The 23,672-nt window shown below is 46.0% G+C and overlaps 2 protein-coding genes across 4 annotated transcripts; one reads left to right on the top strand and one right to left on the bottom strand.

Moving 5' to 3' along the window:
• Positions 1 to 25: 25 nt before the first annotated feature.
• On the top strand, positions 26 to 14,393 carry ACP1 (acid phosphatase 1). 3 transcript variants are annotated; one of them, XM_024756943.1, is made up of 6 exons: positions 26 to 169; positions 4,427 to 4,500; positions 4,749 to 4,862; positions 11,075 to 11,136; positions 13,116 to 13,221; positions 13,380 to 14,393. In XM_024756943.1, the coding sequence occupies exons 1-6, from the start codon at positions 127 to 129 to the stop codon at positions 13,455 to 13,457; spliced, it is 477 nt and encodes a 158-aa protein (XP_024612711.1). In that variant the 5' UTR covers positions 26 to 126; the 3' UTR covers positions 13,458 to 14,393. The 3 variants fall into 3 exon arrangements, 2 of the variants coding, with proteins under 2 accessions (XP_024612711.1, XP_024612710.1); XM_024756942.1 differs by lacking the exon at positions 4,749 to 4,862 and adding an exon at positions 4,588 to 4,701; XR_003004803.1 differs by lacking the exon at positions 13,380 to 14,393 and having other exon boundaries at positions 4,588 to 4,862; positions 13,116 to 13,226.
• A 1,398-nt stretch (positions 14,394 to 15,791) lies between these two features.
• ALKAL2 (ALK and LTK ligand 2) lies at positions 15,792 to 23,666 on the bottom strand. Its single transcript, XM_024756924.1, is given in 6 exon segments — positions 15,792 to 16,430; positions 18,985 to 19,050; positions 21,797 to 21,877; positions 21,963 to 22,016; positions 23,370 to 23,546; positions 23,549 to 23,666. Coding segments are annotated over 5 exon segments (453 nt in total). The 5' UTR covers positions 23,625 to 23,666; the 3' UTR covers positions 15,792 to 16,430; position 18,985.
• Positions 23,667 to 23,672: the final 6 nt, after the last annotated feature.

Raw genomic sequence — 23,672 nt, 5'->3', positions numbered from 1 at the left:
ACTATCGCTCCGGGTGGGGCCGGGGCAGGACTACGCGGGCGCGCGGAGCGGGCCCCTCGCGGTGCGCATGCGCCGCGCCAGAAAAGTTCCTACGTGATTAGTGGGCGCCTCTATGAGCGCGGGAAGATGGCCGAACAGGTGACCAAGTCAGTGCTGTTCGTGTGTCTGGGTGAGACAGCGCTCATCTAGCCCCACTTTGACTTTCCTGGAGGGCTGGGGAGGGCTTCGTGCGCTCTGGGCTGCGCCGCTGGGCCAGGAACGGTGATGCGGAAGAGGCCGGAGAGGGGAGACCCGAGGGTGGCATGGGGCGGCGCCGTTGCCTGGGCAGCTCTGCAGGCGGGGTGTCCTTGACGTGCCCGGTTCTCTCTCCAAGCGGGGTCTCCTGTTGAGTCCTGTCTCCGAGTCGGATCCCCTGTCACCTGCCGAAGCCCTCTATGCAAGCCTGGACCTCTAGCTTCTGTACAGTCCTTTCTCCAAGCCCGGTTCCCTTCTCACCTGCAGCACCTGTACTCCAAGCCAGGGTTCCTGACATTGCACTTGCCTAGAATCCCTTTTTCCCCTTCATCAGACAGACTCGAGGCCACTGGGCTGATCTGTCCTTTAAGGGCCTCCTGATGCGCCGAAACCCATGACAACACTGGTTTGCTGGCATGTTGCCTCGGCCCATGCTCACAAATGGATCTGACCTAAAGGCAGGGGAAGTGCAAAGGTTTAGGATTTCTTGATTGTAAAAGCCAAACCAGGGAGATCTGATTCCCTAGGTCGCTATGTAACAGCCCCATGTGCCAATATTCCTCTACATGAAAATGAAGGTATTTTTTATTTTTAATTCTTCAGGTAACTCCCAGCTCAGAATTATTTTCATTTTTAGGACTTCAACAGTTAGCCTCCCTTACTTAAAATAGAGCTCACTTTCCCTTTAGCTTTCAGGATTTTTCCTCTGATAGGGCACCTCAGTGCTTCCACCCCATCGCCTTAATTCCCCAGAGAGGACGGCCTATATGGTCAATAGTCCAGTGACTTAAAACCTGATGAGTCTGCATTTCCTGCATTTCCTTCCACTCCTCTTTAGGTGCTCCCTTAAAGAAGGCCACAGAAGTGTGCTCAGCCTTTCCCACTTTACCCCGTTTACCGTTTCCTACTCACACACCCTGTGGACTCCCTGTTCCCCAGGACTTCAGATGCTCAGTGTGCCTTCCGTGTGTGCTTCTTTCTGGGAACCCATTTTGCATTTTGCCTGGAAAGCCTTTCTAAAATGTCAGACCCAAGTATCCCCTTCTTTACTTTTTCCAGATCATCTACGTAGAGGTAGTTGTTCCCATGACCCTTTATAGACACCTTTCCTCACACAGATTTTATTATAATTAACTTGATAGCCTCCTGAGATTATAGCTAGATTTAGCCCTCTTGAAGGCAATAACTGTGGCTTATTTTTCTTTGTATTTCCAGCTTTAGGACAAAATATGATGCATACTAGGTATTTGCAGAATTGAATTTCTATGAGGGGAAAAGTAAAAGGCCTCCTTGTTTCACTTTGACAGTCGGCATCATTTGATTTTTAAGCTCTCCACTGAAGGCTGACTGATGGCTTCAACACAGTATTTAAAGGGCAGTTCAGCCCAGGTTGGGCATCTAATAGGATTCCATTGCCTTGTTTATTTCACTTAGTATTGTTGATTAGGCTGACGTAATGCACTATGGTGGCTCTTAATGGGAGATGTCTGCTTGTAAGTATTTATTTTCAGTACTTTTTTTTTTTTAAAGCAACTGCCATGGGACCAGGCACTGTTCTGAGTGCTAGGGACATAGTGGTGAGGAAAACAGACAAAACTCCCTGCGTCTCTAGAGCTCACATTCCGTCACCAACAATCAGGTATTTGGTTAGGACAGTGAGGCGGGAAAGGGGCAGAGAAGGAGAGTGCGACTGTAAGTAGGCTGTTCAGGGGAGGGCTTACCGAGAAGGTGACATTTGAGCAAAGACTTGACGGAGGTGAGGAAGCAAGTGTAGGGTATTTTGGAAAAGCACTCTGGACCCAGAGGAAGGCAGGTGAAAGATTTTGAAGTGAGGGTGCTGGCCATGTTCAAGAAACGGCTGGGAAGCTGAAGTTCTTGGCCTGGCGACCTAGTACCTTCTCAGTCAGACACCCCTCTGTACCTGAGGACTCAGATAATGTGGCTGTTTGCTCAGTTCCCAGTGGATACATGAGCAGTGCTGTTCTTGGTGCGTAGGGGAGAAGTTACTTCCTGACATACAGTGAGTGTTCCGGGGCAGGAGTCTGCAAACTCTTTATGTAAAGAGCCAGAGAACAAATATTTTGTGCTCTGTAGGCCATACCAAAGGTGTAGTGCAAAAGCAGCTCTAGCCAATACATAAGTGATTATGCTGGGCTGTAATTGTGTATGGACACTGGGATTTGAATTCTATGGAATATTCTCAAGATATTCTGAGTATTTTTCAACTGTTTAAAAATGTAAAAAAATTATTTTTAGCTTTGAGAACTATATACAAAGCTGGTGGGTCCTGAGCCCTAGTTTTCAGACCCACATTTAGGTTCTGCGGTGGACAGATCTGGTGAGGCCGTGTGAGGACTTGGGCTCACTGAGCGAGTTAAGCCATTGGAGGGTTTTGAGCAGAGGTGGGAAGTTTAAAAAGAAGCCGTCAGCTGTTGTGTTGAGATTGGACTGAGAAGGGGTGAGGGCCACAGGAGGGAGACCCACAATTCAGAGAGAGTTTGTGTGTTGAGCCAGAGCTTTGCCGGCGGAGGGGGTGAGACGTGGAGTTCTGGGGTATTTGAGGTTGCCGTTTGCCATTTCACTTGGTAGCCTGTGTGCAGGACAGTAACAGCAGTACGTTTCTGAAACATAAGAGTTGTATTCCTTCAAAGCGCTTATCTGGACCTGTTTCAGACTGAAGTGCAGGGAAGTGTCAGACGTATACCATTGGTAAGGGTAATAGCAGAAAAGAACGGAACTCCTTATTTTGGCAAGATTATTAAGTGTTTAATGTTTTAAAGGTCTAAAGAATGTGTGCTGTTAATTGTGTCCCAGCCAGCACACTGGGAGATGAGAGAGAGCATGGTGGTGTCAGGTTACCTTTTTCCTACAATTAACCAGTATTTAATTAATACTCTTCATCCTTTAAAGACCAGCCCTAATTGTTCTTTTTTTCTCATAAGAAACTTTCTTATTCTTTATGCTTTTTAGAATCTTTTCCAGTGCTCCTGTAGTATATTGCCTGTCTATCAGCATTTGTTTTCTTGTTTTTATTATAGCTAATTCCGTATCTCCCATAAATACATTGCTTAGCACGTGGTAGAAATATTTTGAGGGAAGATTTTCTGTCTTTTATCTTTCTTCCCCTGTGTAGTAAGGAATTTGACCCCACTTAATGAGAGGTCTTGCCTCTGTCCTGGCTGCTGGGAGGTAACCTTCAAACCCCTTGGAATTCCCTTGGAGTGATAGGAGTGTTTTGTGATTCAGGGATGGCCCTACACAGCTTATGCAGAGGAGGTAACTCGGGTGGAGGCTGCGAGCCACACATGGCAGGGGAAGGGGCTGGACATTGGGTTCAACCACAGGCCAGTAATTCAATCAGTTGGGCTTATTTATGAAACCCCAATAAATCCTTGGCACTGGAGCTCTGGGAGGCGTCCTGGATTGGGGGTACTCTGAGTACTGTCGCACATGGGTGACGGGAATGTGACACATCCCCAAGGGCGAGAAAGTTTCCGATTTGGAACTTTCCAGAATCTTTGCTGTGCTCTCTGACTTTGGCTGGTTCTGCTTTGTATCTTTTTGCGATAATAAAACTATAATCATAAGTATAGCATTTTCCTGAATTCTGCAGTCCTTCTGGAGAAATATTGAACCTGTAAGGTTCAGCTGGTTTGAAGTGAGGGTGGCTCTGGGGATCTGTGAACTTGCAGCTGCTGTAAGTTCTGGGCAGACTGGACAGCCTGGAGGACCATCCCTACCCCAGCTGGCTGACTTTTGGGTCCACAGCACTCAAGCAAGGGCTCCCTCTGCACAGGTCCTGCGGTAGAAGTCTGTGTGGAGCTACTCTTAGGTCTAGATACATTTGCTTGTGTATTTTATGAAACAATAGTCATCTTTATTAGGTGCAGTATACTTGAAAATGCATATTTTAAACTCTATTCTGTTGTATTTCATTTTAAAATAGGCTGGTTGCGACCCACTTCGTTGATTTCACGACTCGCTTCTGGGTCAGTGATAGCAAACCTGAAAAACGATGATTTTGGTCATGACTGTTCTGATTTCGGATGTCTTTGTCATTTGTACTTTGAGTACTTGGACAGTTGGTGTGAAATCATTGAGCAGGGTTGGGTCAGCTGTTCCCCCAGGTTCTGCCACGTGCTGGCAGGACGGTCACCTCAGATGCTCACTCTGCCCCCTCCTTTTTTTTAAGGTAACATCTGTCGATCACCCATCGCAGAAGCAGTTTTCAGGAAACTTGTAACTGATCAAAACATTTCAGATACTGTAAGTACTGTTCACAGCCTTAAAGAGGACAACCTGAATGGCTTTGGGGCAGAAAATTGTGAAAAAAATTCTTTTTTTCTCCTGCAGTGGAGGATAGACAGTGCAGCAACGTCCACGTATGAACTAGGAAACCCTCCTGATTATCGAGGGCAGGCTTGCATGAAGAAGCATGGTGTCCCCATGAGTCACGTTGCCCGGCAGGTACCGTACTTGACCTTGAAGGTGCACTTGTGTGTTTTGTGTTGCAGTGGGTCATTGACAGTGGCGCTGTTTCTGACTGGAACGTGGGCCGGTCGCCAGATCCGAGAGCTGTGAGCTGCCTGAGAAATCATGGCATTAACACAGTCCATAAAGCAAGACAGGTAGAAGAGACCTCGTTTAATTTCTAATACGTTGATCCCGTAACCTGAGCGGTTGTGAGAGGCTTAACCAGACTTATGTATAATGAGTGCGTTTATTGGAGTCTGTTTATTTAGGGTCAGCCTAACCAGCCACAATACACCCATTCTGGTTCCACAGTTCTGAAAGGTTTGCATGGTCTTGGAATCGACTTGTTAAAATGCATGGTCGAGAGAGCCCTGGCTAAGAGCTGGCCGACCTGAGCTGGCATCGCCTTTTTTTCTGTGCGTGAGGTCTTTAAACATTTAAGCCCTGGTGACTTAGTCTGCTTCCATTACTAGGTTGTTGCTAGAATAAATTTCGGTCGTAAATACAGAAACATTGCCAGCTGTGAAGTGCCTTAGAAATACCGGGTAACGCTGATATTACTATGGATGCATATCCTGCATACCAGCAGTAGTACTTCTGGGTTTTGGTTCTGGAACGCGGCCCAGCAGCACGTCCCGCGAGGAGGTTGGCGTGCCTTATCTGCTCTGCAGGGTGGAAGCCACCAGCTGCATGTGCTCTTGCACTTTTGAGATATGGCCAGTGTAATGGAGGCTGCATTTTAAACTGTAACTCATTTAAATAGCCACTTGGTCTGGTGGGCACGTTATTGGGCTGCAGGGTTCTAGACTCCCGTGGAACCGCGGGAGGTGGGGTGCTGAGGTTTTCATGGCAGCATTCGTGGTGAGACGTCGGGGTCCGTAGGCGGCCTGTCCAGTCCCTCCCAGTCTAGGAGCTGCTGTGGGTGCTCGCGCTGGCACCTTCTATAACCACGGGGACCAGCTGCTACAGAAACACGCTTCGTTTCTGACTAGCGTGTCGTTCTAAAGGGACTGCTATTTTTATCAATATGATTATTTTGTGGAGATTCAATTGGATTTTTTAAAAACCTCGCTAAAATCTGCTAACTTCCTTTTGTATCCATCCTAACAAAATGTAGGCTCTATAGGCCAAGAAGGGTTATGGCTTGGTGTCACATGAGCTTTTGAGGCCTTCAAAGTGAGAAGCCAAATATTTTGAAAAGCAGTTGTCAAATATATTGCATGTTTGTAAGTATGGATGGCAGTGTGAGAACTATAATTTAGTATTAGTGCTTGGATCAGAACTTTTCGTAAGACCTGATAAAGATTCCTTAGTCGTTGTTATACTAAATTTTGTCTCTATTTAAAACTTGGCAGATTGCTTTGCCATATAGCATCGTATTTTAAATTTTGGTCGTTCTCAAATTTTATCAATTACGGAAAGGAGTGGTTGGTAAACACATTTTGCAGGTCAAGAAACAGTTCTGGGGAGAAAATAAATGACTTATTGAAGGTTATGCAGCTGCAAAGTGGTAGAACTTGGATTTAATTACAGGTTTATTTGTTGAGGTGTGAGCCAGAAAATTCACAAAACAAAATTACTATAGAAACACTTTTAATATGTTAATAATGTCTCAGAAATTAGTAATACACACATTATTTTTGACTTAGATAACTGAGATCTGTGAACTAGTTTCTGGCTACATCAGTTGACTCTGCATGTTAACAATTTACTATTTAAATTAACTATTTTAAGGACCCTTTCTTAAGTGGAATTTTCATTGGAGATTAAACATTTTTTATATCATTTGTCCATTCTAATCTCTTCAGGGTTGTACATACCTTGCCAGTTTCTATTTTGTTTTCTAAATAATGTAGATTTATTTTGAGTAGACCTTCAGAATTATGAGCAATGACACTTCCATGTTTTCTGCTTTTAAGATCAGATTATTTTTCATACACTAAGTTTATAATAAAAGTGGGTACAAATGAAATATTTTAAATACACATGCCTTAAAAAAACAAAGCTAGAAAGTTACTGCTTATGAAATTATTACCAGTTTTAGAAGTAGTACTTCCACATGATCTATTTTCTTTTTCTTGCTGCTTTTAAGAAGATTTTCTCAACAATGATTTTTTTAAAAATGTGAAAGTCCTAGTAGGATATGTCAGTATCACGTAAGATCTTTGTTATTTTTTAGCATTTTCTAATGTTTACAGATTTCCTCTTTAGTGAGTATCACAATTTGTACGAGAACTATTCTAATATTTCTATTAAACCTGGGTTTTATAGACAGGATACATTCAGGGTACTTTTTTCTTTTTAGCGCATGTAATCATTTCTCTGGAGTATGTGAACTCTCGCATCCGGTTAGTTCTGTGGGGATGTTTACTTTATCATACATTCTTTCCCTTTTCGGTAAACTTTATTTGACATATGCACAGATGTCAGGGTGCTCAGTGCATCTTATGGCACGACCAGCTCTACTCCCTCTACTCCAGAGGTCACCGCTCAGAATGCCGTCTACCTTTTCAGCTTTATGGCAGTGGAATCCTAGAGTGTGTATCCTTCTGTCAGCTTTTTCCTTTGTGAGATTCTCCGTATTGTTGCTCATAGCAAAGCTTAGTCATCTTCATTTGTGGACTCAGTATCATTTTACAGTTAGGCTACAGTTTATTATCAGTTCCACTCTTGAGGAACACTCGGTTGTTTCTAGTTTGGGGCTGAGTCCACTGAATATCTTTGTGTGTGTGCAGTTCTGTTGGGTGGATACACACCTGGCATCACACACTGTGTCGGGGTCGAGCAGCCTCATAAAACAAGTTGGCGAATGTTTCTTTTCTCTTCGGTTAAAAAACCTTTGTCAAACAATGATGGTGTTTCTACCTTAACTGTTTGGAAGGATTCATCTAATCCATTGTCCTTTGTTGCTCCTTGCTGTTGCTGTCATTTTCTTCTGCTGTCTTTAGCTTTCTTTGGTGTGTAGTTACCAGCAGTTTTATGTGGTCAGATTCACTTCCTGAATTTGTGTCTTGATGGTTTTCATCAGTGCTGGAAGATTCTGGGCTGTTATCTTTGTCTACTTTTCTTCCCCTCATTCTTCTGAGATTCAACCTAAATGTATTTTGAACATAAATTTCTTGTGCTTTTGCTACTTTCTCCATCCTTTTTTTCACTGTTTTTCAGTCTGAGACTTTTCTCCTGACCTGTTTTGTGATGTACAAATCTTTCTGTTTTCAAACAGTTCATAAGCCTCTACTTATTGAATATTTAGTGTCTGTTACTTTGTTTAATTCTTTAAGTTTTATTTGATCTTTTAAATTGACTCCAGCTTTCTGGTGAAATTCTACATCTTGCCCTATATTTTCGTGAACAACTCCAATCACAGTTATTTTACACGAAGCCTAGTAGCTAATACCTGGGTCATCTGTGAGTCTGCTTTTCTTTCTTTTCCTCTTTGTTGTATTGCTCGGCATGCTTGATAGTTTGGATTAAATGCGGAGCATGATGTATAGACAATGTAGAAGCTTTGGGTGAAGGACCTTCGCCCCCAGGTGGCTCCGCTTTGGTAGGGCAGGAACTGGTTTGGAGCTGACTGGTTTCTGGACCTGCCTCGCGGGGCTCGGGCTGTGCTGGACGGGCCCCTCTCGGGTGAACTTCCAGGAGTCCCCCTGCCGGGGAGGCGTTCGGCACACAGGGCTGTTCCTGTTTAGCAGCTTCTGAAGTAGTTCTTCTTCCCTCCCCACTGAGTCTGCTGCGTGCGGCCTTCCACTTGTTCTCTTGGCTTCTTTCTCTGAATAGTTTAGGAACTTGGCAGATGCTCTGAGGAGAAGACGTGTGGTGCCAGCTTCACCTCCGGCATCTCCATCCGGTGAGGGCCACTGGCCCTTTGGTGCTCCTGCCTTCCATCAGCGGCCTTCTGCCCAGGCTTCTCATGACCTGGGAGGCCGGTGGTTTGACCCACGCGGTGCTAAGCACCCCTTTCATCCCCCATCGTGACAATCACAATGTCCTCAGACGTTGCTAACAGCCCCTCCTGTGAGAGTCTAAAGCACAGTCCCCAAAGTGGGTTCCAGGGACCCCTAGGCCAGTGAGGTCAAAATGTGTGAGTCAGGGATCCATTCAAAGGCTCAGACTAACCATAACCAGTGAGCTAGGACAGAGTAGGAAAAGTTTGCTCGTATGTTTTCAGGTTCTGCATTGCAAATAACCTGTAAGAAACCACTGCTAATGAGCTTTGGTGTTGCATCAGAGAATATCCACAGTTACACAATGGCTGTTAAAATACTGCTTTTAAGCTACATACTTGTGTGAGGCTGGTTTTGCATATTTCAGCAGATCAAATGCAGAAGCACAGAGGAGAACCGTCTGCCTTGAGTAAGCAGACATTAAAGAGATTTGCAAAAATGTAAAACAGTGCCACTCTCCTCCCTAAGTTTCAGTGTGGAAAATAGAGCTGTTTTTCATTTATAAAAATGTTATAGTAACAGGTAATGAATTTTTATTATTTTTAAGTGAATAATAAGTGTTATAAAAATTTCACTTTTAATAGCTTTGGTGAATATTGGTACAATAGATAAAACCCTAAGTAACAAGTTGTTTAGAGGGAAGGCCTAAATAATTTTAAGAGTTAAAAATTTCTGCATCCAGGAAGTTTGAGATCTCTCTTCCGAGCTCTAGCCAGGGCCCAGGATCAGCAAGTCCTCTTGAGGGCGGGGGCAAGATGCCAGCTGCCCTTTGTGGCCGGTCAGCCCTCGCAGGTAGCCAGGCTTATCTGTAGCAGCAGAGGGCCCGCCAATTTGCATACCTGGTCCTGTGCGCGCGGTTGGGATTTTGGCCTTTCTGAGCCTGGCTGTCATGGGAGCACGTTAATGATTGTGCAGAAGTGTTTAGTTTTGATGGGCGTTTTCTACTTTTTTTCTGGCAATAGGGTTGTTTTGCCACAAGCTATTTCATTTATAGCTGCAAGCGGAAATCCTTTACCATGCATTCTTTATAAGATGTTAATTATAGCTGTTCCTCTTCCACAGTCATTTTAACATCCAAACATCATGTAGCTACGTGTAGCTGTCAGTTACTAAGTCTTTCTTAGGATCTGCAATCGCAGTCATTCCAAAATTACAAACAGTGTTTAATATTTAATCTCAGGACATTTCTCAGACAACTAATTTGGGGAAATAACTTGTAATATTTGTTCTAACAGATTTTAAAATAAGCTAGTGCCTTGGGAATGTTAGCAAAATTTGGTCCCGGTGCTTTATTAATGTGCTGCGCTACAAATTAATGCAAGCGCGCACTAAGGGCCAAAAGTTATTATTTTTCACAGAAGAGTGAGTATATTCACGGTTCCTTTGCAGCGCTGATTATCGTAGAGTGCCACTACTCTGCTTAACCAGGCATTCAAAACCTTTGTAGTTTCATTGTGCCACTATATCCTAGAGGATTTTTTTAGTGATGAAGATGAGTATTGAAAGCATTCTTAGAAATTATTTCCATCCTTGATTACGGCATGTTTCCCTTCCTTCCTTCCCACCTGCCTACCATTTTTTTAATTGAAGTATAGTTAATTTACAATGCTGTTAGTTTCAGGTGTATCTTTCCCCTTATAGGTTATTAAAATTGAATATAGTCGCTCTTTTCTTATTCTGTTATTACTTATACTAATAAAAAATCATAAGAGAGTTTTTTGTTTATATTTTAGTGAGCTTATGTTTATGAATTATGTCTGAAAACAGTGCCAAGTTTGGGTTAGAATTAGTAAAAATACTGAGTGGTACTTTCTTCCGTGTCATGTCCAAGTTATGGATATTTAGTCGGAATAGAGAAGATCCAGAGATTCAGTTACTCATGTGTTTCTTTCTCGTGAGCCTGACCACCCTCTACTTCAAATGTTATCTTCCTCTCTGCCCTCTTCTCTGCTTTATTTTTCTGTGAGGCATTGTCAGTCCTGAGAGCTGCCCACCCTGCGTAGGAGGGAAGCCCCACAAGGACAGCCGCCAGTGCTGCAGTTGACCCATGTCACTGGGGCTGAGGATGAGTACTTGTAGAATGAAAAATAGGGCTCGGACACGGAACATTTTAATACGTTAACTGAATTATACTTTGTTTCTAAGAAGTCGAAGATGAAGTATAAACTTTGCATCCACATATTATACTATTTATGATTATTCTAGGGAACTGTATAAAATAAAATTTATTTGCAATACAATTTTAGGAAATCAGGTTAACTGTTTAAAGTACCTCAATTGATTTATAACTTAATAAGTGAGTAGCAGATTCAAGTATAGCCTTTTGTTTTTTTTCTTTTTTTTAAGGTTCTGTTTTGGATCCTCTAGGCTTGATTGGTCTAAACGCAAACATTATGTTTTCACTTCTCATTTACTTTTAGGTTACCAAAGAAGACTTTGCCACTTTTGATTATATACTATGTATGGATGAAAGCAACCTGAGGTAATCGTATTTTTAAAGGGTATTTCTCTTCAGCTCGGTTCAGTAATAGGCTAGGCAGTTTGTTGGCCAAAATGACTTTTCTAGTACCTTAAGCTTGTAATATATAATGCTGGTCACAACATGTGAAGTACTTATTTAGAAGAGTGAGAAATCCAGGGAATAATTTGGAGCTGAAGTCTCATAGATCCGTTCACACTTAGACACACCCTTGGGTAAGGAAAAGCCTGACATATAAGGTGATGCTTTGTTTTGCAGGAGAGCGAGTTTGTTACTGCTGTAATGATTCATGGCCAGCATGGTGTTTTATTGTGTTTCTCATCTTTTCCCCCTTACAGCGGCCTCACAGCAACCCCCAAAAAAAGACTAACAAAAAAGAAGACGTTTTAGTTCATTTAAATTGTTGATTGCCTTAATCAATTTAAAAAACAAAAACTGTCAGATTAAGGTATTAGATAAAAATGGCTAAGCATGGTGCATACCATGTGCTGTGCACGCCAAAGCGCTTCCTCTGAAGGTTTGCACTGTTGCTCCATCTTGTCAAAGAGGAATTCGAGGCACAGAGAGGTTACGTTACTTGCCCAAGGTCACAGATTCAGTGGTGGGTGTGTTGGAATTTTAGCCTAGGCTGTGTGAGGCATGAGTCACACTCACCACCGTGCCCTATCGCCTCACTTGTGCGTTTGACCTCAGGGGACATGGATCTGGGCAACAAGGAACTTGGTGTGGCATTTCTTCAGCCAGGCACTGGTAACCAATGATGAGAGCGTTTTCCTGGGCCTCTCCTCCTGAAGTCTGAGGTGGGCTTACATGTATTATGGGCTTCATGTATTCAAATTAAACCTAACAAACAATATGATACAATGTGACCATGCAAAGATAAATGAATACGATGTATTTTACAAATATAGAGGCAGACTCGGGCTAAGTGACCAAAGGGAGTGTATGAGCAGACCATGCACCAGTTGCAGGACGGGCACCGTGCTGCCTGTCACACAATAGGTCTTGCTGAGTGAGATGCCTGAGCACTCCGCCCGCAGGGCCCTCGGTGTCTGCCCTCACCGAGAGGACAGACGAGCCCGCGGTGTGAGCGCAGGACCACGCTGCCTTGCTTCACTGCTAACCCGTAAATGTTGCGTGTGTTTGATTAACAGAAACTCTTTCCTTTAGTCACTGTTGTAGGATGGACAGGTACGGATGCAGCAGGCTTACCTAGGTTTTCATTAATCACGAACTGCGTTAAAATACGTAGATTTTCTATTTTTGTTTTTCACTTGTTGGTTTTGCTTTGTCCACATTTTTCTCACTTACGGAATAGCTCATCAGTATCATCAACAGTGTCTTGTTAGAGAACGCTGTGTGGCACCCTATTAATGAAATGTCCAGACGTGGTTGGCACGTGGTGGTGCAGCCCGAGCCACCCCTGCTCCCACCTGCCCTTCACGTTTCAGCCTCGGTGGCTTCCTGGGGAGGGTCTGTGCTCTGAGGCCTCGCGGGTTTCCCGTTAGACTCTGTTGTCCCCCATAGAGATTTGGTAACCAAATGCAGGAACAGTCCACACGAAGCTCAGTGAGAAAGCTGAGGTGGGAGATGGGCGCGGAGCCCCCCCAGGCAGTGGAGTGGGTGCAAGGACCACCGTCAGGACACCTTAGCGTGGAACCTCCCGCCCTCTGGGACTTGGTCCTCATGGCTTTTTGCGTTCCACTCTGTCACCTTGTCAGGAGAATGCAGATTACTGTCTGACTCAAAGCTGTACATTTCGTGTAAATCCCCTGCTGTTGCGAGCTCCCTTGCCTGAAAGACAGCCCCATGACTGCAGCCCCACGGAGGGCCGTGCAGAGCTGCCGAGTGCTTGATTTCCTCTTTAAGTCAGGTCACTTTTGCTGGATTTTGATATGGGTGCTTCATAAAACCCTAGCAGACGTCCCAGTTTAACTTGAAACCATAGATCAGAAAACTGAGTTCATGTTTCAATTTTACAGAGATCTGAATAGGAAAAGTAGTCAAGTTAAAAACTGCAGAGCGAGAATTGAACTACTTGGGAGCTACGATCCACAGAAAAAGCTCATCATTGAAGACCCTTATTATGTAAGTATGGTTCTCACTTCCATGCTGCGGTTCACGGGTAGGGATAACGTAAACACCAGCCTGTCTGTGCGCCCTCACGTCGGGAGTCGGAGGCAGAGTCCTGAAGGGCCTTTTCCTTACGCAGGCTTTGTTACTCTTCCTTTTCCCTGTCTTTTCAGGGTAATGACGCTGACTTTGAGACCGTCTACCAGCAGTGTGTGCGGTGCTGCAGAGCCTTCCTGGAGAAGGTTCGCTGACCCGGGTCCAGCCCTGCTGCGGCCCAGGCTCGTTCCCACAGGCCCGCATTCTCAGTCAGGTGTCACAGTGTCGCCATTCCCTAGCCAAGGCCGCAGCCCTTTTTTCAGTCGACTCACTGTTTCTTACCTTAAAAAATAATTGTAGATGGAAATCAGTTGTTGCGTTTGGTGGACGAATAAATAAAAATGTTTGATTCAGCCAGTTTATGGGGTAAGTGTTCTTAGACTAGTTGAACCTCCCACTTTGCCCCAGTTACAAAAATAGTGGAACAAAGAAAATCGTAGAGCAGCAAGATAGAACATAATGAAGTAAAGCCTCTCTGTAAGGCTCGGCAGCATCTGCGCCCATCGGCACTTCCAGGAAGCTGCACTGCCTCTTCCCTCTGTGTGGACGGGGCCCCTGCCCTGCACGCCCTCTTGACGCCAGGGCCTGGCGTCCAGTGCTGTTGGTGAGAAGTGTTCAGTGCACACCTGTGCACCGACAGGACAGGAAGGAGGAAGAATTGCGTGACTCATCTTCAGCACCTTCACTCCTTAGTTTGTGTCTGTCTAGCTGATTTCATAAGGAAGTCACCTTGTGTTCCCGTTTGAACCACTTTGCCTCTGGAAACGTAATTATGTCCGGGAAGAAGGACACTTGTGTGCTGGTTTACCTTAGGGTCAGTGTGGGGACCACGTCTGCTTTTACATGCGTGTGATTAACCTGAATGTCAAATATAGATCAGCTTAGGTGGGAAAAAAATAATAAGTGGGGGAAAAGTCCTTTTATGTTGGAATGCTTAAATATTGATATGTTAAGTATTCTTTTATCAGTGCTTAGTTTATAGGCAAATATAGGTAATTTCTGTGCACTTGGAGATAACTGATCTAAAATTCATATGAATATATGTCAGAAAAGATTGTTTTCAAATAAACTGGGGAAATTACAAAACTACAGCTAAGTACAAGTCTGGTGTCTGCCTGTTTTTCTACTGACAGGTGGAGAAGAATCAGAAAGCATTGCCTCCACTGTCCCTTTTGGATGATGTGTGATGTGTGCCTGTCTGCCCCGTGCCGGGCAGCACCCTAAGCGGCGTAAGCGCCTAAGTAAGCACGTTGCTTTCACTCAAGTCATATGTTCATGGGAGAAGCTGGCAGCCCTGCAGCCACAGCGGCCTTGCCTGCGCCCCATCCTCAGTGGAGTGTGGGTTCTCCTTCGGGCCAGCACCCCAAGGCAGACCCCTGTGGATGGCTAGATGAGGGACAGCTTTTCTCCTCTCGGTCTTCAGCCCAGTTCATCGTTGATGACCCGAAGTCCCGGGAGGACTCGGGGTCACGGACCGGTCTGAGTGACGGTCGCTCAGAAGCAGGGAGAGTTCAGAGGAACGGCTTCTGGTCCTCAGTATCACAGGAGCCCCAGACGGGGGACCTTCGGTCCTGAGCTTACTCGGGCCTGAGGGATGAGCAAGGTGTCTTTCCCACCAGGCCACCGGGGGCGGCAGACTCAGGGACACCGGGGAGGTGGCGGCAAGAAGGCTGGCCAGGCGTGTGTGTGGTGGCCTGCGGGGTCGCTCCATGAGGGCTTATCCGGAAACGTGGGAGGATTGAGAATTTGATAATGGTAGCTTTAAAAAGTAAAGAATTGAGGGAAAAAGTCTACCTGCAACTAGGAAACAGGAAAGTAAAGCACTTCAAAAATTACACCCTAGTGCCCTAATCGTTCAGTAATTGCTTAATACTCTCAAAGTAAGGAAATTTCTTACTCTTTTCTGTTCCTTTATGTTGATGAATAAATCTCTCTAGTTCGTTTTCTTTAACATTTACACACATGTCTTAAACACAGACCCTCAGACAAATCCTAGGGTTCCTAATTGACTTTGTCCTTAGGCTGTATCCAGACTAGGGCTCATGGAACAGAAAACCTCGTTGCTGAATTCACTTGTCTGAAAAATTAGATCCAGTCAGATTTGTTCAAAATATATCTACCTGTAAAAATCTGGAGCTTTTTGGAAGTCTTAAGGTCCCTCTTAGTTTAGCGTTTCCATTACAAGGTCACACAGGAAATACGGAGTTTAGTGTTTCCGTTACAAAGTCATACAGGAAATACGGATGCAACCTTATTTGAAATACTCGCTACCAAACACGTACGTTAAGAAATATGTCGCCAATATATAGTGCCACTCTTTTTAAAAAATGCTGATGTCCCTTACAAGAATTCATAGCTTTCTCGTTTTATTTATTTATGCCTTTTATATTCTGTGATATCCTGCCAGTATTTCAGTCTTTTCAGAAGATTTGTAAATCATGAATGCCCACTGATGAACTTGTTCAGGAGTAAAGAGTCACTCTGAAGACTTCATTATAACAAACACTTCATTTATTACTTGCGTTTTATTTACAGTATGTACATATTACACAGCATCTAGATACTATCTTACATTTATTATACAAAGGACAAATGAAAGTAGCCTGGGCGTGTACACAGATTTACACTCCAATGTCTCCACAACTGAAGTTCTTTTCTGTCTCTTTTTATTTATTTATATTTTTTAAATTTTTCATGCAATTCCAAATGATACTCTGGGCATTTAATTGTAAAAGTAATAAAATATTAAATAATACCATATGCTATATGAAAATATAGTTCTAGATTCTGCTTATGCTTCTCAAGAAGTATTTGTGACGTCACCTAATCAGGAAAAGGAGAAATCCCTCCGCCGTTTCACAGCATGACACATCAAGCGTGGAGCATCCTCCGGCCGTCTAGAATGACCGGCGGCGAGCATTACTGTCGGGCACACCCATTTACTGACTCTGTGCCCACAGACGGTGTCAACATACAAAACTCAAGGTAAAGGAATTATGGGAGAGGCGGTCTGCAAAAATAAATCTCTGTTCATGGGGCGTGTCCAGAAGGCAGTGGGCTCTGCCCTGCTGGTCTCCAAGGCACTTCTCACGGTCCCGGGCCGCTGCTCGTCCGCGGCGCTCTGCTCGCTGCGAAACAAACACGTTGGGGTTCAGAGAATGATTCACAGTTGCTTACTGATTCTGGAAGACCTATACATTCAATTACGTGTGACATAACGTGTGCACAGGTGTGAGGAATTGCAGTCTGCGTGTTTCCCTGTGTGCCAAAATGTGTGTATATTTTATTCTGGAAAGTAACTCGGTGCTCACGGGCCTGCTGCGCTAAAGGGATGGAAATCATCACAAACGAAGAGAGAATGCTTGTTAGGGTTTGAAGAACGGTGCTCAGTGTTGATGCGTCCGCCGCCAAGTCCTCGGTACTTCAGTCCACGCTGATGTGGGGCGATCCTGGGTTGCTCAGAATAGGCTGCATTTTGTAGAGCGAGCTGGATACTTGTTACTCAAAACTCCGTTTCTCTGAAAATATTCCAGGGCTCAGGCTTGTAACTTACTGGAGCGGCAAGTCCAGGTAGTGAAGGGGTGTGTCTGGGAGGCTCTCCTGCTGTGTGGGAGGATGGCTGCGAAGCTACAGCTTCTCTTTGGCTCGAGGAGATCAGGTCACGAGTTTCAGCAAGAAGGAGCAAAGGGCTCGGGCTCGGGCTCTGCACTGAGACCACAAGTGTGGAGGGTCCCTGTGCTCGGACCCCCCTAAAGACCCACTTCTTTCAGACTTAGCCTCTAAGAAGTTGAGGCTCTGGTCTGGAGTAGGAAGAGGAGTCTTACCCGGCAGCTTTGTTGTGACATCTTCATGTGTTAGGACGGCGGAAGAAACGTATGTGGACGCAGCTTACGCCACTTAAGGAAAACCTGCTGCTTACGCAGGATGTGTGCTCTGCCCTCCGGGACATCAGGGTACACAGAAACCCTTGACTGTCTGCGTCGTCACCAGCCAGTTAAGACTTTGCTACTGTGGTTTAGAACTTCTGGAGTTGGAAGAAGTTAATCTTCTTAAATGTTATAAAATTATTTTAGCAGAAGTATCTGTATTTTAAACTACCCACTTCTTGACCAAAGTGAACACGGTTACCGACGGCGGTGACCAGTGCGATGTGGGTCTCCGTGTTGTGTTGGGAAAGCCCTGGTGTGCCCGTCCTGAGACGGTGCAGAGGTAGGTCCACGCTCGGGAGCAGTTCCACGGAAGCGTAGGCTCCTGGGTACCATTACTCTCGTCTTTTCGCTCCAGGGAGCTGTCTCTGCAGGAGAGCAGTCTTTGGGGAACCGCTGTGGGGAAGCAGGGGGTTAGCTCGCAGGCACAGAGACAGGAAGCCTGTGGCCTGAGCGGTTCTTCGGTGGATGTGGACGCTGGGCATCTGGTCTCCCCACTTGTGAGTAGATGGCGGTTGTTTTCCAGGGATGTGCCTGGTTCATCTTTGGAAATAGTGATGCTTTAACTATAAAGAAATGCTTAATGAAAACAACATTCTCATCTCCCCGGGCAGGTACTGTGGGAGACTTACAAGAATCCATTCATTGCTTTAAAAATAAGAAGTTTTCTGTTTGCCATGTGGGCAGTGGAAGAGAAACTGGACAGCATTCAGATGAGAAGTGAAGGTGGAAGAATTTCTCAGCTTTGGCATTAAAAACTGTGCTTTCACTTCCCCCACATAGAAAGTGTTATACAAGTTTCAGTGAGCTTGGGGAAAATGTGGGATGATACCCTCCACTAACCACTTGTTTCACTGAACCCCCATTTGCTAGTGGGACTCCTGATGGGAAGAAGCAGCGCTAAGGACGCAGCTCAGGGCAGCACCCACTGCCCGGCTGACCCCGAGCATCTGTGCAGACGTTGTTCGGCGCAGCCTTCGCCACGGTGAGCACCCCTCCTCCACTCACAGGAGGCGAAGGGACAGCCATCTGACTGCAAGGTAGACCCCGCATCTGGCTGTGCCTAGCACACAAGACACACAGCTAGTGTCCAGTTGTGAAGTTACAGTTTGTGGCTGAAATCGATGGCATTTGTGTCAGGAAAATAAGACCTTTCAGCCCATCCCTTGACTCTTGCTGAAGTTAGCGTTGTGTGTTACATGTCAGCCCTCAAGAGGCCAAGGTAAAAAGTTTAGCTCATAAACTCAATGTGTATTTATATTTTTACCATCAGAGGCTTTTTAAAAATAGCTTTGATAGAAACACTTGAAGAGGATGCCTATTCTTAGCTGTTCTTTTCAAGTGTATTGGTATAATGACAGAATTCAGTGCAAACACTCGCCGGATATGTCGCTAAAATTCGCATGGATATGGTTAGTCATGTACTCACCTATGAGTGTTTGAATGAAAGCCTAGAAGTGGGTGGGCGGATACACACCATGTCCCGCACTGAAGTCAGTAGCCAGTGGGCTGTGTGCGGGTTAACGTGAGCTCGGCCAGCGTGCCCTCCTGCGACCAGGTCTCAGTGGCTGCCTGGGGTGCTGTGTGTTTACTACTGACCAGTACCTAGAGCTACTTTGAGTGTTCTGTCAACCTTACTCAGAGTAAAGCTACTTTACCCAAAGAATGACTGTCTCTAAACTCCCATGAATTTTTCATGTCCCAAATGCATCCAGTCTTTGGTGTGTGGGCCACAGCGACTGGGCTGTCAGCTTACCTTATCCCTCCATGCACATCGGACTGACAGCCAGCCGAGTAAGAAGCCGGGCGCATCTCTTATAGTCTACAAGGGAAATAAATCACAGACCCTCGTCAGCTACCTCAACAACTTAAATGAACTGCATTCACTTTAAACAAGCATAGCAACTGCTAAAGCCATTCATTCCTTTAAATATTCTGAATTCCTTGGAAACCATACATAGACTGTCATCTGCAATCACGGCTCGAAGTTGTTGATTTAATAATTTATGGTGCCTCGGGGCCTTTAGCATCACGTGACAGAAGTTAAATGATGTAACTGGGAGGCTGTGGGAAGTGGGGATGCAGAGTCTCCCACGCGGCTGCTCTCTGCCTGTTTTCTTCTCGCAGTAGCTGCTGGGCTCATTAAAACAGCTTTCGTTTTGCTTCCTAGAGTACGATCAGTCTTCCCGTGCCCGGTGTTACTTAACTTTTAGGTCACGTGCAGGCCGAGTCCCCTTTTGAGTTAATCATAACACAGAGCCTTCCGCACAGAAATTCTAAAGACCGTGGATTAACAGCCAAGTGCCAGAGCAAAAAGCCTGGCTGGACAATGGAGGGAAGTAAGAGCTGATTTCTGAGCGCAGACTGGTTTTCCTAGGTATCTCGTATGGTTTCCTGTTTCGTCAGTCTCACAGGTGCTACCTCAGAGGACACGGCAATCGCGCCCATAAAGGCCTTCCTCAACATGAAGTTCACTCTCAAGAGTCACAGAACCCTACTTAAAGATGGAAGAATGCATGCTCTTAGCTGAAATTCTGAGTGAATGCGTAAATTGACAGCAATTAATACGCACAGCATGTCTGTTAGGCAAGCACCTAAGCCTTCTAAAAACACACCCGCTAAATATCTAGAGGACGTAACAGTTTGGGCTCAAAGGAAACAATTATGTGACAGCTGGAGGCAGGGTCGTCAGGATTCCTGGCTTTTCTGCTCTTCTTCAGATGTGCCATGTTTTTTAGGATGTGCTTTTCCTGAAGAGACCACATGTGGAAGCGGCGGACTGTAGGAGCTCAAAGGAGATAACTGGCACTTGCCACACACCCCGAGATCCTGAGGGCGACCACGACCCCGCTGGGCCACATGTTCTCCACCCTGATGTCCACCTGGGGTCCCTTAAGGTGCAGACTTTTCTCAGCAGGTGTGGTGGACTCACAAGTCCTGCTCTTCCCGAGAGCTTACCCCAGGACCACACCTTGAGTGAGAAGGTCTGTGGTTCCTTCTGTCTAACCGGCCAGGATTCTGGGAACTGTCGTATGCAGGCTTGAGCAGCAAAGACGTGGTCAGGTTGGCTCTGCAGCTCTTTATGGGCTGAGAGAGGTGGGACCCACACAAGCAGCCACTTGTCCAGGGCACAGATCTGCTTCCAGGCCCAGGGGCATTTCTGACCAGTCCTGGTCCCACTGCCTCACCTTATGGGTTACTAGGAGCTTGGTGGCGGCCCACTCAGCAAAGGAGGCAGCAATGTGGGTGGCGCCTGCGATGGGGCACACGCAGCCTAAGTGCCTTGTCTGTCTCCTTGTCCGTGAATGAAAGGATTCAAGCAATGACCCTAAGGGTCACTTTCAAATTTAGAATCTATGATCCTATTATTGTAAAACAAGATTTAATATGAAAATATATACATACTGAAACAAAATGAGAAGGTTCTCTGACCCCTAGAAGCAGGTTAGTAATTCTCAAACAGAAGGTGATTCCATTTCAGAGGAAGGAAAGAGGGAGGTGAGGTGTCCCAGGTCCACGTGGCCTGGATGAGAGGGTGAGCCTGGAGCACGGAGCTTCTGGGACACGGGTGCCACCCGTTGACTCGTGCCACTGTCCCCGTGGTAGCCTTGAGCGGGACCACGTCAGCTCCCTCCTGAAGGCGCTCCCTGTCTGCCTGCCACGTTTGGGGACGTGCGAGACAAGGAGCTCCGTAAAGGGATGCTGTTGCCTGCACAGAGCAGCTTCCCCTTCATGGAAAGGGGCTTATTGTTTTGAGCAGGACGGGCAGGTCTGGTCTGCTGCCCCTTCGGACAGTCCTGAAAGCAGCTCCTAGGAGACCTGCCGTATTTGTACAACTGCCCTCCTGTGAGCCTTAAATAGAAGGAAAGTTGTGGTCCCTACACACAAAGAAAAGTTGGTGCAGGGCTCTAGCAGATGTCCCTCTAGCTAATCAGTTACTTGTCATCATTGTATGTTTTGTGAAGGGCACAAGAAAGCACTTTTGGGGGAATGAGCGCACTTGCTGTGGATGAACCGGGAAGTTCCAGCTGAGAGCCAGACGGAAAAGGGCACCTGCGTTTCTGAGTTAGTGAGGAAGCCGAGTAGAAGAGCAGGAGTTTGAAATAGCAGTAAAATTCCTGGGTGATGGGGTTACAGTTACTGGTGGAAACGGAAAGTCTCTGGCCAGGGCAGTGGGGATGGCCCAGGGCCAACCATAGTTACCTTACACCCTGCAGTAGTCATTTTAGCAACTCCTTTGAAACATTTGTTCCACTGTCAGAGTTGAGTGGATACAAGGACAGGCATCAGACCAGAATTCGAGAGCGTGCATGGAGGAGTCCAGCCCCTTCCAAGAGCCGATTCATTCCAATGACTGTGAACCACGTTCCCTTTGGCACTAGCTGCTGCTGCCTGCGGTTATCTTAAGCGGGCTCCTCACCCCAGCCCCGGACTGTATAGTCAACAGGGAGTAGTATTAGCAAACCTGGGTTACAGAAGGGAGGGGCCTGTTCACCTAGGTGGAGGGGCCTGAAGCCTCGTCTACACTGTACCGGCATTTCTAAAGCGAGTTGGATGCGGTCACTTACAGGTGGGGATGGTGCAGTCTCGGGTGTTGTGGTAAAGTCTGTGGAAGTGTTTGCTGCACTTTGGGCTGAAATAAAGAGGACCTGGAACGTGGAAGAAGAAACAGACTGTGAGGGCTGCGGGATGCCAGGAGCTGGGGAGCGGCGAAGTAATGCGTGGAAAGCCTACCTGTAAGATGTTTCAGAAACTTGTCTTTCATCCTTAGATCTCGAGGAACAATTTCTGTTTGAGGGAAAGTAAGTTAATTATTAAATTGCCTGAAAGGAGCATGTTTTCATGTGATCCGAAGTGAATGTTTAAAGTTACTGGAAATTCTGCCCTGAACACAGCAGCCGCGTGATTGCAGTACGTGACAATGTGAAGACGGGTGATAGGGCACATTTTCCTCAAATCATATTAACTGCTCTCCAAGCTCCGGTATTAACGCCCAGTCTCCACCACTCGGATAGAGGCAGGGACTGTAAAGTTATAGGAAAAGAAAGGGGTGTGTGTGTGGTGTGTGTGTGACAGTTATCTTCCAGTGAATAAATCACTCGTAGACAGTTTCATCTTGAAGAGCTTGGGAATCAAATTCAACAACCTCTCAAAGTTCTAGGAAGAAAACCTGATCTCATACTTCAAACAAAAAATTTGCTATAGGTATATATTCTTCGAGGTATATATTTAGAAAAAGGGTTAGTTGCTGTCAAAACCACTTGTTATGAAGGCTGGTGTGAATGCATGGAAACAGACATTAACCTGGTTGGATGAGATAAAGGTACAGTTCCCAGGGAAAGACTGACTGTACCGGCACAGCGCCTAGTTAGTGTTGGTAACTAACCTGACTGACATTCCTTCTGATTTCAGCCTTGTTTCTGCTTTTTTTTTTATAGCCATCTGGATTCATTTTCACTCACCTGTTCTGCACTAGTAATGCGATGGCGCGTGTTCACACTACCACCAATTCCCCTCATCTGAAGAGGGAACGTTTCCATAAGAATCTTACTTGCAAGGGTTAGACATCTCCTAAATGTCAGTCTTCATTTACAACTAACTTTAGTCAGTCTATATAAAATTGACCTTATCATATTTGACCTAATTGTGTCATGAAAGCATTAAAAGCTTTCATGCTTTCCTTGGTAATATCCCAAGGGGCAGCCACTCTGGGAAGGCTCTGCCATGGGGAGGGGGGGCGGGGAATGGGAATTTCTGTCTCAGTTGAAACCGCTTTGCTGAAAATATTTCCATTTCCAAAATAACAGATGACAGTTCTATGCTGAAATTACTGACCTAGGCAACAACTCACATGTCTTAGAAGTGGATGAGGGGTAGTTATGTTATCTGCCAGGCATCATTCATGGAATTCCTATTTCCTTCTCTAAAAAACATATTTCCCAGTTTTTTTGACGGTCAAAATGTATTTATGTTTTAAAAATACGTACGTGGCCTCAAAGACAATTCTATTTCCAAGCAAGTACTAGTTCTAGCGTCTCCTGAGACAGGACAGGCGGACCCGCCGTCAGCACCGCACACACCCGAGACGCCTTGGGAAGCGGTCCACTCCGTCTACACAGCCACGCGGGCGGGGACACTCACCCACTCTCTGCTCCTCCGGGTAAGCCCCGTAGTCCGAGACCTCCCTGCGGCCCAGGGTGTAGTCCTGCCGGCCCGAGAGCTGCAGCCTCTTGGACTCCCCCGAGTGGTACTTCCTGAGCTCCTGGACGATCTCCACGATGAGCTGCAGCAGCGTCTGCCTGTCCGCGGCCTCCCGGGTCCGCCCCCCCGGCCGGGCCCCGCCGCCCCCAGCACGAGCAGCAGCCCCAGGAGGAGGGGACGCCCGGGTCCGCGCATCCTGCGCTCGGCCAGGCTGGGCGGATCCGACGCGCTCCCGGAGCTCGG

The sequence above is a fragment of the Neophocaena asiaeorientalis genome, unplaced genomic scaffold (assembly GCF_003031525.2).
Source record: "Neophocaena asiaeorientalis asiaeorientalis breed wild unplaced genomic scaffold, Neophocaena_asiaeorientalis_V1.1 scaffold703, whole genome shotgun sequence".
NCBI classification, from domain to species: Eukaryota; Metazoa; Chordata; class Mammalia; order Artiodactyla; family Phocoenidae; genus Neophocaena; species Neophocaena asiaeorientalis.
The sequence above is the reverse complement of the archived record's forward strand: the minus strand, read 5'-3'. Positions and strand labels throughout refer to the sequence as shown.